Source organism: Tachysurus vachellii, chromosome 3 (assembly GCF_030014155.1).
Source record: "Tachysurus vachellii isolate PV-2020 chromosome 3, HZAU_Pvac_v1, whole genome shotgun sequence".
Lineage (NCBI taxonomy): Eukaryota > Metazoa > Chordata > Actinopteri > Siluriformes > Bagridae > Tachysurus > Tachysurus vachellii.
The window spans coordinates 24404031-24420860 of NC_083462.1; the positions used below are offsets into that span (position 1 = coordinate 24404031).

The 16830-nt window shown below is 39.9% G+C and overlaps 2 protein-coding genes and 1 non-coding gene across 3 annotated transcripts; all 3 read right to left on the reverse strand.

Moving 5' to 3' along the window:
* Window positions 1-39: 39 nt before the first annotated feature.
* acbd3 (acyl-Coenzyme A binding domain containing 3) lies at window positions 40-11568 on the reverse strand. The gene is made up of 8 exons (XM_060866379.1): window positions 11230-11568; window positions 8700-8841; window positions 6981-7121; window positions 6162-6320; window positions 5259-5433; window positions 3843-4029; window positions 3349-3633; window positions 40-2865 (listed from the first exon to the last, which is right to left on the reverse strand). Exons 1-8 carry the CDS (start codon window positions 11495-11497, stop codon window positions 2654-2656), a joined length of 1569 nt encoding a protein of 522 aa, XP_060722362.1. The 5' UTR covers window positions 11498-11568; the 3' UTR covers window positions 40-2653.
* A 370-nt stretch (window positions 11569-11938) lies between these two features.
* trnai-aau (transfer RNA isoleucine (anticodon AAU)) lies at window positions 11939-12012 on the reverse strand. The gene has a single exon. It is a non-coding gene; the product is annotated as a tRNA-Ile (tRNA).
* A 643-nt stretch (window positions 12013-12655) lies between these two features.
* On the reverse strand, window positions 12656-16740 carry ccr6a (chemokine (C-C motif) receptor 6a). Its single transcript, XM_060866391.1, has 2 exons — window positions 16572-16740; window positions 12656-15087 (listed from the first exon to the last, which is right to left on the reverse strand). Exon 2 carries the CDS (start codon window positions 15070-15072, stop codon window positions 13912-13914), a length of 1161 nt encoding a protein of 386 aa, XP_060722374.1. The 5' UTR covers window positions 15073-15087; window positions 16572-16740; the 3' UTR covers window positions 12656-13911.
* Window positions 16741-16830: the final 90 nt, after the last annotated feature.

Here is a 16830-nt window from a genome sequence, read left to right on the forward strand (position 1 = left end):
AGTACAAACACCAAATACATTAAATCACAGTCATAAAAGTACAGATGAACTTGGGTTTAATCAAGATTAAATATGATTCTCAAGGAAAGTCATCCCTGAACTCATCCATGACAATCAATGCAAAAGAAAAAAAGAAAAACCCTCTCCAGTTACTTCATGTATTCGTGGTATGAAATTTACATTGATTTTTCACTTTGCAAATGCGAGAAAATGTACAATATGATATTCACCACATTTCCATCTTTCTTCACAAAAGTCCTTAGTCCAAGATCAGGCTCTCGGTTACATTCCACTTTACAAAGGCCTGACTTAGCAGATGGAAAATAAAAACACAGAGAAATAAAATTAGGAACAAAAAAAAAAACCTCTGTACACATTTTACTGTTAACTGTAATGATGTTGGGCTGCTGCCGGGTGTCAATCTCTCATCACTGCTCTGGACAGCACTGTGCACAGGCTCTTTTTTTTTTTTGCACTCATTCATTCATTATATAAATATACTCACAAACATGATGGATAAATCATTCAGGAGGAAAAAAAATGATTTCATATTTCAATTAAACCGATGACGGATGTTGTTGTGTGTTACAACATTTTACCATGTTAAAGGACAGCCATTTTAAGTGACAGCTCAGAATTGAGCACATAAATGGATGAGTTTACAGCAATGCTCTCTGGAAATGCTTTTCAAAACTGCCAGCGACCAATAAAAAGCAGAAACAGTCAAAGCGCTCACAGATTCAGCCGTTTCTTCTTGTAATTAGTCTGGCAGCCACAGTAATAAGACAAAAAAACACACAATGGTTATTTGGTAATAAAGATAAGTGTCCGTGTAACGTATCAGACCAGGAATTTACTTTGTTTTAGATTTTGTGGCTTTATATATCTATGCGCTTTAAATTGTAACAATGACAGACCAAAGAAAAAAACAAAACACAGAGTGAACACAGTTATGCCACGAGTGTTGCTTACAGAACCCAGAATTCTGGAAAAAACATCAACCAAAAAAAAAAAAAAACAAAACCCTACAAATGATGAAAGTGACCAGTTAAAGAGATGAGAAGCTCAATCAGAAGCAGAAGAGTGAAGAGTTGGGTGATATTCTATGTAATATGACAGACATCAAGGACCCTAATCTACAAGGCAGATTAATAAATATTTATGAAACGCTTTACACACAATCCAACCACTTTAAGCAAAAACAATTCTTTTTCTTTGCAAGTTATATATCTGTTTAATCCTCACATTCATTACTCCCCAACCTTCTCAGTAGAAAAGTCATGTATCACTGGTTTATTGTGTCCTGGATCAAACCTGTACTGTACGCTGATATGTGATGCATTATTACTATTACAGATGTGTAGACAGCTGGCAGATGTTCCAGTGCTCACCTAAAAGAGGAAGTTGCTGCTTTTCTACAACCACCTGGACCAGTGTTTTAGAAAGCCAGAGCACATTTATTTCCACTAAAAGGAGCCTCATTGTACTGCTCACATGGTGGTAATGATAATGGTGATGATATTAAACCTTACTAAAATATCATTAGAACGTACACGAGGCTGTACTGACACGGAAGAACTGTAAAATCAAATAAAAATCGAATCAGCACGTGAACTACGTCTTCAATTGAGAATCAGATCAGAATGATTAAGTTAATAGAAAATAACTTAGAAAAAAGTGTAACTGGTAAAAAGGTGAGGTGACGTTACATTTACTTCCCGACATGCCTGCTCGTATATTATGCTGTTAATATATCAAGCACGTATGTGTACACGTAAACACCCACCGGGATGATTTCCTCTTAGATATTATACTGCAAGAGAATTTGTTACACAAGATATCGCACTAATAACTAATTATCGAATATTAATATCAACTAGATTTTTGTCCTGAATTTGAACTTGCTCTAAATAAAGGCCTGACTTATTGCAAGTGTTCAGTAACTACTAATAATCATCATCATCATCATCATCAGTGCATGTTATTATTTACATTTTCAGTAATGTAGCATATGAAAACTTTGGAATATGCACCGATACATAAAAAAAGAACTGAATGAGAGACATTTTCACTAAGAAGATGAAGGGCTTGCTTTTGAAAAATACTATACAGAAATGAATATTCAAACAGCCATGAGGCCACTTTAATAAACAGCTCCCAGGAAGCATCCTGCAATAGAGTGGTGCTAGAAATCATGTGGGCTTTCTAAGAAATAAAGTAAGGAAATAAAAGCATTGGTCCAAGCAAAAAAAAAAAAAAAGGCAGAAAAGCAGCATTAATTCATTAATTCCCACAAAAGACTCGTCTAATTTATAACCATACTCCCTAGATATCGAGTAGATGGGTCATTTTGAATGAACACAAACAGCTCTCTTAGTGGCCAAAGCACCTCTTTAGATGACATTAGAACATGGACTCACACTGTGAACAGAAGACAATACCATTGACAAGCACAGAATCCTAGAGCACGCCTTTCAGAGTGCAAAACAGAGGTGCCACGGATACATCAGAGGCCAATCGTCCTAAACTCGAACAGAACGAGACGCACCCCATACACATATGCACATTCACGCATGCGTGTGCACACACACACACACACACACAGAGACACACACACAACACACACTTTTGCTCCATAGTCTTGATCCCAGGCTTATCTAGTGTAGTAGACTCTGTAATAGACACTCTTTGACCTCCAGAGGGAGTACGAGTTGTCAAATTTGAGTAGGTAGATGCCACGACCAGGGTACTGGTGACTCCCCGCGTATACCTCCTCATGGCAGTCCCTCCGGTAAACCGGCACGATCTCATCCACTTGAGGTTTCCCCGCCTCCTTCTTGGCCTTTTCCTCCTCACTCTGAGGCTCTAAACAGAGAGAGAGAGTTAGCTGGTTAGCACTTCTTATGTAATCAGTCCTGCTAATTTTATTCAGAAGGTTGGATTCTGTGTATTCTACTTCTGTAAGTAGTTTTTTTAAACCATGTCTGCTTGATCATTACCAAAAATGCTACCGTTTCCTGAAATCTCACAAAAAAAATTATGTAATTCATAAAAAAGAAATACTTTAGATATTAGGTACAACGCAGGTCAGTGCATGCATCACTATTCCTCACTGGATTCATCAATGGTGAGAGTTTATTAGACAACAGACCTAATTACTACATACATGTCGTCAGGACAGACTGTTTGTCAAGAACCAAAACAGTTTAAGGGAACATCAATCATCATCAGCCTTCTTACACTCCGTTATTTTTGTAAAATGTAATGAAATTGTAATGATCATACATAAAGTATATATCTATAAAAAATAACATGGTGTGGATATGAAAAAAGTTTTCCCCCCCTCACCGTCCTCATCCTCGTCTTCGTCACTGGACTCACTGACGTGCACGCTGACTGAGGCATTGGTGGTGTCAGTCCATTCGAAGAAGACACCGAACCCGATATCATAATGGTCTGTGGCAAATTCCCAGAAGAGATAGGAGCCCTCCTCGTGAGTGGGGACCCTAACGGTGACCACTTCCCCTCGTCCCACCGTGATCACGGAGTCCACGTCCTGGCGAATCTTCTCCTTAAAGTCTTTGATCTGCGGCCGTGTCCACATAGAGGGGGCTGCTATCACTGGGGGAGAGTCTGGAGGGGTAGAACCAGAGATAGAGTGTAGGTAGTTTGTAAAAGCAACATAAGGAATATTTGTTGTCTATTAAATAAATAAATAAAACAATTGCAGGAAAATAAATGAAAGTGAAGAACAGAATCCACTTCAAGACAATAAACGTGTGTAAAATGTGAATGCATTTAAAAGCAAAATAATTCCTTGACTTCTCTCTGAGCGTTCCCACCTGTTGGGCCGTTCTCAGTGACCTCCTCTGCAGGCTCCAGCTCTGGCTCTCGATCTATGCTGTCAATGGACGACTCTGCCTGGCCGTTCACCGTGGGAGTCTCGTCACCGACGGGGGAGGCCGACGTCTCGCTCGCCTCTAACTTGGAGAAAACTATAGAGTCTTCCTGGTGTTTTTGCAGAGCTGCCTAAAAGAAAACAGAATAAAAGGCAGTTGGTAAAAAAAAAAATAATAATAATTTATACCAACTGTCTCCCTGTCAGATACCACAGCTTCTGTTCGGATCTCAGCATGTCTGGCAGATATATCGTTGTGATGGCTCATCGGTTGAAGCTCAATCCCAGCAAAACTGAACTGCTGATCATCCCAGATGATTCATCCCCAGGTCAGGATCTTGCAATATCCCTGCACAATGATGTAATCTCCCCTTCAGTCACAGCTCTCAGCCTTGGGGAAACCATGTGCAATCAACTGTCCTTTTTCCTCTCATGTTGCTAATGTGACTCGTTCATGTCGGTTCTTTGTCTACAACATTAAAAGGATTCTGCCATTTCTGCTCAGGTACTTCAGTCTCTTGTCATCACAAGACTGGACTACTGCAACTCACTGCAACGCAACTCTTCCTTTGCAAATGATCCAAAATGCAGCTGCACGACTTGTTTTCAATCTGCCTAAGTTCTCACACACCACCCTGCTGCTGTGATAGTGCCTTCCAGTAGCTGCACGCATCAGATTCAAAACAATGATGCTTGCCTACAAAGCCAAAAAGGACCAGCTCGCTCTTACCTCAAAGCCCTCATCACTCCTCACACTGCACCACACCCTCAGATCTACCAGCACTGCTCGACTGGTCCCACCATCTCTCAGGGTAAGAGCTAAGTATACTACAAGACTCTTTTTTGTTTTGGCACCAAGGTGGTGGAATGAACTTCCCCTAGGGGTCCATACAGCTATTCTATGCTAGAGATTTAAAGCACTTTTGTACGTCGCTCTGGATAAAGGTGTCTGCCAAACGCTGTAAATGTAAACGAGCCGGTGCAACTTCAGCCAAACCTTACAGGTGGAAACGATGGAGGCTGCTGATTGGCTGGAATTACAACATGTATCCATACCGGCTCTTTGTAGACCTTCTGAGACAAATAAAATAACTATTTAACCTACGAATGTTATTACAGTAGATGATCATTACATGCCACTTTAGGTCTGTTGAATGTAACAAATATGATGCAAACTATTTAGCTGAAACAGTAAAATGATTAACAAATTGCTGTTTTATGAGAATTGAAACCCTGAGATGTGCTGGTTATTTTCTCACACCACTGTCACCGATTCTTTTCCTTGTACCGCATTCCACTTTGTGTGTTGTTCCTTTCAGACCTATTAGAGAGATAATATAATCTCAGTATGTTACCATACCTGCTGCTGGGCCAGCTGCACCTGGTAGAGCTGCTGCATGTACTGCTGGTAGTGCTGTTCCTGCAGCTGCCGGATGAGAATGAGCTGCTGTTCGGGACTGTCTGGGTACTGCTGCGCCGCATACTGCTGAAACTGCACGGCTGTCTGTGCATTTAATGCAGCCATGATCTGCTGCCTGTGAGTGCCAGAGGGACACGACATAGTAAGTGTGCATTTAAGAACTGCTAAAATTCTTTCCTTAGAAACCCGTCCTGCAGTCTGAGACCATTAGACCTGCTCTTAGATGGATATTGAGCATCACTTATTGTTTCAGCTCACAATCTTTGTAGCAAAACAACAGGCCACTTTTCTGTACCTATTCGAGGCCATGACACAGAGGGCTGATTCTCCTGCCTCTGACAAGCAGGAGTTGTTAATATTCTAAATGTGTTGTACAGAAGACTATCCTTGGGTGGATTCTTTTTATAGTTATTAATTTATTTGGTTGAATTAACGATTTAAAATGATTTAAAACAGTAAAGTTTATCACTTATTATATTTCTTATTAATGTTGCCATTACTATACATCATTACTCTTTATTATATCAGAAATCTTCCACTGTGCAATATTGATATAAAAGGTTTCTCTTTCAATTCATGGCTTTTTCCTCCTAGTGAAGAAAAATAAAAAAGTGTCATAGAAGCTCACATGTGAACCGTTGGCTGAATGTCTGATAGGTGTCTCTCTCACACACACACAAAAAAACACACACAAAAAAAACCACACTCACACACAAAAATAACACACACACACAAACATGTGAACTGTTGGCTGAATGTCTGATGTGTGTCTCACACACATATAAACGTATCAAAAAAAGTAGAAAGTCTGTCAGTCGAGTGTCCGCAATTCTTCACACTCACTTCTGCTGCTCTACACGGAGTCGCTCCTCCTCAACCTGCCTCCTCTGTTCCTCTTCCCTCCTCAGTCTCTCCTCCTCCTCCCTCCGGCGTCGCTCCTCCTCCTGCAACTGACGCTCCAGCTCCTCTCTCTCTCGGCGTAGCTGCTCCTCTTCCTCAATCCTGGCATAGACAAATACCTCAGATATGAGACTAAACACACGACAACGTGTTACACGTTTACATTTCTGTACACATAAAAATGCAATACACCTACAAGCACAGGAAGCCTCCAGTTGCAATGTGAACACTTTTTCTTGACTTAGAAAGAAAACATATGTGGCAAGTGAAAAGACTCGTCTGAATTAAAACAACGTATTTGCAGGAACAGGAGAAGGCTTTGTAACTGTGATTCATTTAAATGTTTGGTCCAAAAAAAAATGAGCAGAATTGGTGCAATAATTTTAATATACAGGACAAGTACAATATAAAAAACAGACAGAATGCAGCAGTAAGATGAACCATCATGACACATTTAACACATTTAACACAAATAAACATAAAATCTGTAATCATGGTGCTGGGGATAGAAACGACAGGCGATAATGAAAGCGTTCAAGTTAACCCGCAAAAATGTGTTTTCAAAGAAATCCAAAGAACAAATTATTGAGTCAGAAGTCACTGTCAGTGCCCTGACATACATACGCAGTACTTGTGGGTTTGTTTACAGTCCAAAGAGCAGGAGTGCTTCTGCTCTCGTTACATGAATAAACAAACAGCAAAGCTACTACAGCGGCTAGCGGTTACTACCTCCCCGGAATGACACACAAATACACGCCTCACCTCTTCTTCTCTTGCTCCTCTTTTTCGATCTTGTGAGATGCGACAAACGGTGCAAATAAAGTACAGCATTTATTTAACAGCTTGACAAATTCCACCATGGCCTCTTCCTTCCCAAGGTTCCCCAACGACGCCCATTCTTTTCTGAAACACACACATTACAACGCAAAACAAGTGCAGCACAGTTACAGGACCGTAGTTAGAAATGAGCAGGACACAGAAAAGTAAATCAATCACTGCAGTGATCAGTACGTTTCATTTCACTTCATTGAACACACTAAACAGCAGAAAGAGGGAGAGAAGGTAAATAATAAATGGAAGCTGATCGGGAACATCAGGCTGTGTATAATTTGTATAAAACTTGGAGCTGATTTAAACAGTGAATACGCAAATTCAGTACACAGCTGTATGCATAAGGTATCTGTTAATATCCTCACACATAAGGAAAAGAGCAGAATGGTCAACAAACATTAAAAAGAAAGAGAGAACAGAAGAAAATCTTGAGAATCGGTGGATCTTCACTGTCACTATACGGAGGTCACACAGCACCCACTAGCTCATCCTTTAACTGCTTGATGTTTATGTTGTGCTAGTTCTGGGGTTAGGCCGTGTGCTGGGGCAACGATTTAAAGCCGCCCTCTCAACCAATCAGCATTTGCTTGAATTACGAGCTATTAATGTCCTTACTCAGTGGCTTTTAATCCAATTATATTATTATTGTTATTATTATTATTGGAGTATATAACCAGACTTGCCCTAGGAGCACCATCATTTACCATAGAGTACCGTGGAGTGTCAAAAATACGCCAAATGTGTCCTACTAAACCATGAAATAAGGCACAAAAGAACCTTGTGAAATCTATAACATTTAAAGGTGGGGTCTCCTTTGTTTGAGAAATGCTTCAGAAAAAGTTTGGGCCGCCAAACAAAATTACATAACTAACGTGTAGCCAATGAGCATAAAGGGGCGTGTCTTGTCAATATGGGCGGAGAGAGTGTTCAGTACACGTGTGACATTAGCAGAAAGCGGTTTTAACATTGACATGGAGGATAAAAACAAAGGAAGAAAGCGAAGAAAGGCTTACGATAATGCAAGAAGCAGAACCCGTGTTAATATAGGATCAGCTTTCCAGCGCTGGAGAGAACTGATGGATGGGACGCTGAGGTTGCTTTTTTCCTTCTCGATAGGTGAGTAACGTTGGCTTTGCTTTGTTTCACAGAACTAATATATGCCGTCCTTTGCATGATTATGCTTGTGTATCATTTTTGCTTGTTTGTTTATCTGCAATCGTATTGTTCTTCCCTTCAGCTATGATAAAGACACATTTCTTTCTACACCCTGTAAGCCTGGTGCGTCTAAACCTCCTCCGTTATCGGTTTCAAGCGTCAGCTCACAAAGTGTGTACTTGGGTTATACTTGTCTGGTGTATGTGTGGGTGGAGCTATCAATACAGGGGTGGGACCCATTTGGGTTAAGGGCGTGTTTGTTTTGGTGATATGTCAACATTGGCTTTCAAACGACGGCGACCCTACCTTTAACCATGACTTCCTTGAAGCCCCACCCACTTCCCCTTAATTGTTATGAATAATTAACTGTGTTAACGATGATGATAATTAGAAAGCCGTTAAAAATGCTGTTTTTTAAGCCGCTACCTCCTGCTCCAGTCACTGCAGCTAGAGAAAAGCTTTGAACAGGATCAAGACTGAAATCATGAAGCTTACCTGCGGTCATTTCCCAGCACGTCGAAGAAACCCACTTCAGGGGAGGCGTCTGGATTGTAGGGTCCCTGAGACACCTGCTTATGGAGAGCCACCAGACGCAGCTTCTCCTCATATGTTGGGTGGAAGGCCTTTCCATCTTTTTCTGTAAGAAGTAGTAGCAAAGCAGGTCTTGAAATGAAACAGCATTTGTGTTTATGTTATGTACATGGACTATGCTGCAGTTATGGATGTATACAAGCTGACATATAAACTACTGAATCTCTGGTGATCACTTATTGAAGTGACAGTTCAATTATTCAAATAATGACATCATCTCAAGACAATCAACAAAGAGATAATGAGATGATTACGTGTAAAAGCACTTTTGTGGGCTGCCTTGTCTATTACAGCCTGGCTGTTTGACTGTTCCTTCAGCTCACCCTCTCTAATGCACCAACACCTCTGCTCCCCACTCCTAAGGCCTCATGCATTAAACTCTGCATCCACACAAGCCGCATAATCTACAGAAAAGTGCTTGAAATCAATACCGTGCACAACCTCTTAAATCAACCGCAGCCAGTATGAGCTTTAGGTCCATGCAATCAGAAAAGGTTTAATCACACAGCTGTCTTATTGCAGAAACTTGCAGAACCAGTGAGTACAAGGAAGTCTAAGTTGTCAGAATATAAACAAATTCTTCAGAAATGAGCCGTCAACCCTTTACAGTCTCAAGACAGTGTGGCGCTCAGACCTACATCGTTACTGATTAACAGTCTTAGTAAGGAATGAATCACAACATGGTGAGATTCTCTGTTTCTATAGAAAAGTGCTTGAAAAAGTTTGTCAAAATGCATAAACCTCTCTCTCATGATGGACATCATACTGACTGCCTAGAGATGGAGAAAAAAACACTGAAAAAAAAAAGACTTCTTCCATAAACGTTAACGTCTCCTTACTAAAATGAATCAGTCACTATAGAAACAATAATGTGTCGTACGTAAGAGAAAACAAATCAACATCCTCTGAACTTCGATGTATCTAATGGCACTTATTACGTTTGGAAAACTGGTGGTTTAATGTTGCGCAATTCAAGGTCAATGAAAAGAAATGTGATCAGGAAGGACAGTGGGATAACATTGAGGTCAAGATAAAAACTCAGCAGACACCCAACAGCTGTAATTAGCTGCTAGTGTATGGATAGTGTACAGTTTTCTCCAAATGATCTCTGCAATGCTGGCTCAAATTCAGTGCTAGCTGGAGAGCCAAAAAACAATGTGCTGCCCTTTAAAAAACAAAACAAAATAAAAACACCCTGTTTAGTCTACTGCGTATAAAACACACCACTTCTGAATCACAAGCTTGACGTTACAAAAAAGGGTAGAAAAGGTTCAATGTGCATATAGAACGAGTTGCCAGATTAGAGTTTAGAGTTGCTCACATTTCAATCATTGTGTTTACATGCAATCAAGTGAACTGGTAACAGCATTTAAGGCAAAAAAACAAGTGATTTCTTTTACAATTCCTATTAAACACTTTTACTATTTCATGTTGTTTAGTAATATCAGTTAATTACTAAATAATTAGCCCCTCCAATGTCTGGTAAATATTTATTTGGGATATAACGCTGCCCTTTTTTTTTACAAGATGTCATTATTTAGGTTCAAAGAGTGTTTGAGATGAACATTTTGCACTCCTTGTAGCTGTCGGTGTATGAGATCATGTTTAAGTCAGAGAGCAACGATTACACAACGAATGTATTTACAGCCACTTTAAAACTTTAAGACACAAACTTTAGCTTTTTTAAATATAAGATGTTTCATGCCATTTCAGTGTGTGGTTTTTATGCCTTGTGTTCACTCTATTGAGTCTCCCAACAGCACACACCAGTGAAAGTGTGTCTACATTTACAGGTCAACCTTAGAAAAGCTTTTTTTTACTCTCTTTAAAAAAAAAAACAAACAAAAAAAAAAAAAACAATCAATCAAGAGGTGAGTGTTCAGTGTTTTTACATAAATCCAGTCTGTCTAAAGATCCAAATCTCCTCTGAACTGGACATGTAGCATCTCCCTGCTGCTCACAGCTCAACTAATGATACGATTTTAACGTGGTTTTAAAAAACAACACACTTTAAATGAAGTGAAGGATTCAGACTGCGTTATAATGAGCTTGCAAAGTAACACGATCACTGAGACCGGACATGTCGCACCAGCCAAACCAGTCTGCTCGTCTTTAGCCATCTTTAGCCAATGCTAGCTGTTAGCTGTAGAGCTAAACATCAGTAAACAACCCACCGTTAACACGAATATACAACAAAACTCACACACAAATCACCAGTGACACGACAACCGACCTGAACGACACTGAAAACAGCAAATAACACGCAAAAGCTGATCGGCTAATAACATCTAGCCACAACAGAAGAAGCTAAGCTAAGCTCGTTAGCTAGCATGCTAACTGACTCGGCTATATAAACAGCCTTAAACGTTAGAGTTTTACAGTTTGGAACGAAACTGGTCTCAGGTATGAGAGTGTAAATGAAGCACATGTGTACCTTTAAAGAATTTGAGCGCCAGGCCGTAGAGCTCCAATAAAGGAAAGCCCCATATCATCTCCACGGAGCTCTCGGTATTTTGCTCCCCGTCGCCCGGTGCATCGGGACTCGGCTCCGGGTCGCTGTGGGTGTCTGTATGCGGCCCGACAGCGTCCGTGTGATCCGCTTCTCCCTCAGAATCCGGGCTCAGTGTCAAGCCGTCGATGGAAACTTCGAGACGGCTCGCATTTCCACCGTTGAGGTCGCCGCTCTGAACCTCAGTCGCCATCGTGTAGAAACGTCAGCTGGTCCGGCCACGTACTTACTTCCGCTTTAGAGTTGCCGGATTTCTGCTTCTTCTTGAGAGAAGCAATGAATAGCAGCCGCAAGCACAGCGCCATCTACCGGCACACACCTCGTCCTGCAGAAATGTATATATATATATATATCTAGCGCCATCTACCGGCACACGCCTCGTCCTGCAGAAATGTATATGTATCTAGCGCCATCTACCGGCACACACCTCGTCCTGCAGAAATGTATCTCCTAACACCATTTCAGAATCAGACCCAGAATAAGCTTTATTATAGTGTGCGCCTACACACAAGACATTTTTAAAGTTCAGTTCATGCTATACTTAAGTGCTCCCACTGATTTCCATCACTGACAAGTGTCGTTTATTATCAAAAGTAGAATGAATCGTGGTATATTAAGAGAAGAAAACAGGTGATGGCCCGTACGGGGATCGAACCCGCGACCTTGGCGTTATTAGCACCACGCTCTAACCAACTGAGCTAACCGGCCTGGTAGGTGCAACCGCCCTTTGGTTAGGAATTTATTTCACATCTAAGCATTCTGCTCTGCAATAGGTATAATTGGTTTATTTGTTAAGAGCGTCAGCCAATCAATGTCGAGTTTCATTCATAAATAACGACATGCCTCCATATGTAAGAGCTCCGCCCCCTACACGCCCATTACTATTAACTTCATAAAAAAAATATCTTAGCAGTTCAGTGAATAGGTTTTAAAGAGAAACTCTTATTTAGGAACTGGAATGTCTAATATTAGTTATGATCAAATCCATGTTTGTGAATACATGGGGGAAAAACCATTCCTCTTTATTATTATTATATTATTTAATAATAATAATAATAATAATAATAAACAACTTCTTCTTCTTATTATTATTATTATTAGTAGTAGTAGTAGTAGTAGTAGTAGTAGTAGTAGTAATAGTATTAGATCATTCCCTAATGTCTGGGGCTTCACATGTACTTGAAGCAACAAAAGGTGGCAGCAACGAGACAGAAAAGACTTCTCAAATCTCTTATACCCCCCATGACCCTCCATATGAAATAACGCTGGGCCTGTATTTGTTCTTAAATTGTTTCAAAGGTATAGTTCATGGTCTCCTTGTGAGGAGGGAGGAATAAATTAGGACTAAATCTTCAGCATGAATCAGCAAAAGCTCTTTTTTATTTGCAACAGGACATCATTAATAACGGCATAATCTTGAAAACTAAATGAAGTAAAAAGAAAATTCCATCTGCCTTATGCTGTAGACTTCTATCTGGTGATGTTTTAGGGGGTTTATAGCGTACAGTCATCTGATTCGTTCAGAGAGATCTTGTCACAGCGTGTGAGGTGAACACATGAAGCAGACCTAAAGTATTAGTGATGTGATATTTATCTCTGCAAAAAGAAAGTTTCTTTTTGGTGTTTATTGAATTAGTTTGCAATAGGATAGCAACCTTGAGGAAAAAGACTAAGTTTTAATAAAACCTTGGGTTAAGCTGTAAACTTGATTAAAACAAGAACAAGAGAAAAACAAGATTATGTTCTAAAGACTCCCAACATGTCAAGAGACTGCTACAACTACCTTTATTTATATCTCTAACATTTTCTTTAAATTTTCCCCGCACTATATTTATATACATAATTTCAAATCCATGTCCAGTGCACCAGCAGTAGCTGCAGATGTGCTTCATATTGTTCACAAAGCTCAGCAAGCTGTTGGTCCTGATGCACTCACCCCAGTATCACACCCTAAAATATCATCTGCTCAGAAATGACCTTTTACTGGTACCTTGGACGTATCCTTCAGCAACCAGACAGGTAAAAGGTGTGTGTGTGTGTGCGTGCAGTAGCTATATCAAACACACAGCACACTGCACTGGTGCAGGAAGATATTACTAATAAAATTAGCGGGGCATATTTATTTAGTTGAAGCTCATATCATTTATGAAATAAAGTGACAATAGACTTCAATATATATTAAAACACATTGTACAAAAAAGGGATAACAAAACATGAATAATATAAAACGTTCTTTCTGCAATGACTAAACTTTTATTAACAGACACACACACACAGACACACAGAGACACAGAGATAAACACACAAGGAGAGAGACACACACACAGACACACTCACACAGAGACACACACACACACACACACACACACACAAACATAGAGACACACACACACACACAAACATAGAGACACACACACACACACAGACATAGAGACACACACACAGACACACTCACACAGAGACAAACACACAAGGAGAGAGACACACACACACAAACACAGAGACACACACACACAGACACAGACACACTCACACAGAGGCACAGACACACAGAGACACACACAGAGACACCTCAGCATTAACTGTTAACCAGGGAGAGCCAATTTTTTACATGGTGAAGGAGGTGGCATTTTCATTCCCTGTGCTGTCCACAGACCTCCGGGAAGATAAGTATGCCTCGGAGGTCATCCGAGACGCACGTCTTGCACCAATGTAGCTCTTCCCAAGGCACCAGAGGTCCTCCACAACCTTGCGGAAATGGTTCCTGAATTTTACTCCAATGAAGGCATAGAGAAGTGGGTTGAGGCAGCAGTGCAGGTAGGCCAGGCTTTCAGTGAGGATCAGCAGCAGGTGTGTGGTGTTTTGATCCATGCACTCTGAATTGGAGTACATGTAAATGATATCATACAACAGTGCCGCATTGTAGGGCAGATGACAGGTGATAAAGACCAACACTACCGTCAGGACCACACGCACAGCCTTGTGCCTTTGGAAGTTTCTGGCACCCAGGAGTGTAAATACCACACTGGAGTAGCAGAAGCCCATGACCAGCAATGGCAAGCAAAACCCAACAGCCACCTGAGAACTCGGCACTAGCACTTTGAAGAGCTTTGCAGTGTCGTTGTCGTTGAAGCGGAAGAAGCACACATGCTGCGCTACGTGCAGGCTTGATAGAGGTGCATGTGTTGTAATCCATTGGCTGTAGTCCTCAGTACTTGTGAAGTTCATGTCAAAGGTTTGCATTGAGTCAGTAGGTTTGTAGCGCTCATAGTAGATGAGGGTGGGCAAAGTCAGAATCAAGGCTAAAATCCAGACAAATGCACAGATAAAGTAACTGTAGATCAGCATGCTCGAGCGGAACCTGAAAGAGCGGCGAGCTTGTACTATGGCCATGTAGCGGTCTAAACTGATGCAAGCCAGCAGTAGGATGCCACTGTAGAGGTTGATACTGTAGATGCCACGCAACAGCTTGCAGGACCAATCACCCAAAGCCCAGTCATTCTGCTCACTGAATATGAGCAGAGGCAGAGCCACCACAAACAGGACATCTGCTACGGCCACGTTCAGTAGGTAAACATCCGTCATGGACTTGGTGCGCTTGTAGAAAGCATATGTAAGGATCACCAGGACATTGCCAATAAATCCCACAATGCAGATAAGTGAGTGCACATAGTATTGGAGATAGTACTTAACATTATTATTCAATGAATTTCTATTCATTTCACATGGACTCTCCCAGTTGCTTTCATCTGCATATTCCATAGTCATGTTTATCTTTTGATACTGTGGAGAAAAGAATAAAAAATATGAGGGGGAAAAAACATCTAACTAAAGTTAACACAATTATGACTGTCCTTGTCTTTTTACCTATTCATTTTGTCAGAGAAATTTCCCCCCATAACCGCATAATGCAAAAAAACTAATGAATTATTACATTTCTCAGTTTTTCAGATTTGATTAAATTTCTTTGAATGATCCAAGTCTAGGAACTGAGGTTCTTGTTCAAGGGCAGTCCTGGATTTTGAACCTACACAAAATTTTCAAGCCATGGATATAAAAGCTTAAACACAAAACCACCTTTAATATGCGATAGTGGTTTGGGAAAAGACGCAAGGGAGAAAAAAAGTCATTTTTAAACTAGGCAATGTGGTACACACAATGTCAAAAAGCACCTTGTGTAATCATGATGAAAAATCTGAAGGTTTACTGTTGCTTTGAACTAAGTTGTCATTTTCATAATGCAAAAGTAGGAAATTAGCAGGAATCAGGTCACGTACATGTTATAAAAGCCACCAAGAGCCATGAGTCAAGATTTAGTCTCAATGACCTATATATAAAGTTTAAGAATTTTCAGAGTTTTACCGTAAGGATTCAGCGTACCAGAACTCACAGAGAACTATGTTTTTTTTTTTGTGCTTTGGCATTGCATTCCTTTGCCAGTTTTTAGATAAATTGTCCCAAATAAGGCAAAACCCATGATGGGTTAAAACCACAGGATTGTGTGCTATTGGCTTTTTTTTTTTTTTGAAATACACATTTACCACAGATCAGCACCTGCACATTTTAAAGCAGCCGACTGAAACCGTGATGATTAATCCCAACCTCAAATACTCAAAAAAACAAGAACTACTAAATGTCAAATTATGTTCTGTGCATAGACAGTTCAAAAATAAAGAGAAATTAGGCTCCAAAAAAAAGCCAACAATCAAGTACACATTTAAAATGAAGCCTAATTTTTTTTAAATTATATTGCTTATTGATTTGATTTGAATTGATTATTTCAGGCTGTTAGAAACTTCCATGTTTTTTCTTGCTGGTAATTAAAGTGGAAAAATGTATAGAGCTAATTGATAAATGAGATAAATGAATACATGTAGTAAAAATATGTTTGGTTTAAATTTCAAATGGAGTCTTTTAAACAAGTCGCAAAACCAACATTTATGGGTTTTGCTAAAAATTTGACAATATAGACCATTATTCCTTTTCAGACTGAACACCCCAATTTTCCTATTAACAATAATAATTTTGTTGACTAAGTTAATAGTAAAATAAATAGAAAAAACAATAACCTAAAAAAACAATAAGCTAAAAAAAAAAAATAAGCTAAAAACACAAACTTAGGAGCTTAATTAGACTTAGTGTAAGCACAAGACGTCTAGAGTTTTAGAGTCTAATTCAGTGTTAAAAACAACAACAATCTATTGCAAGATGAAAAATAAAAAATTCTCATGAAAGCAAGCAAAGAGGAAACAAAAATGCCTACTTGCCTTGCTGCAAGTCTGCTTCACAGCTGTTGATGTGCGAGACTGTACGCTCGACAACGTGTGCGTGCACGTACCTGAATGAGGTGGAGTCTTTGATTCAATCTGGAAGTCTTTTAAATATCATCGCCGTGTTATGTCTTGGCTGATGTTATGATCTCTTATCCAGCACCACATTTAGCTTTATAGACACATGTACACAGCAATGTTGGGCTAATTTACACGGTTGATGCATTTCATACACCAAAAATCAATAACGTTTCAG

Coding starts and splice junctions, on each gene's coding strand:
- ccr6a (XM_060866391.1), bottom strand. CDS start 15,072: ATGACTATGGAATATGCAGATGAAAGCAACTGGGAGAGTCCATGTGAA.
- acbd3 (XM_060866379.1), bottom strand. CDS start 11,497: ATGGCGACTGAGGTTCAGAGCGGCGACCTCAACGGTGGAAATGCGAGC. Junction 3,634..3,842: donor CACTGAGAACGGCCCAACAG/GTGGGAACGCTC, acceptor CTACCCCTCCAG/ACTCTCCCCCAGTGATAGCA. Junction 2,866..3,348: donor CGAAGACGAGGATGAGGACG/GTGAGGGGGGGA, acceptor CTCTCTGTTTAG/AGCCTCAGAGTGAGGAGGAA.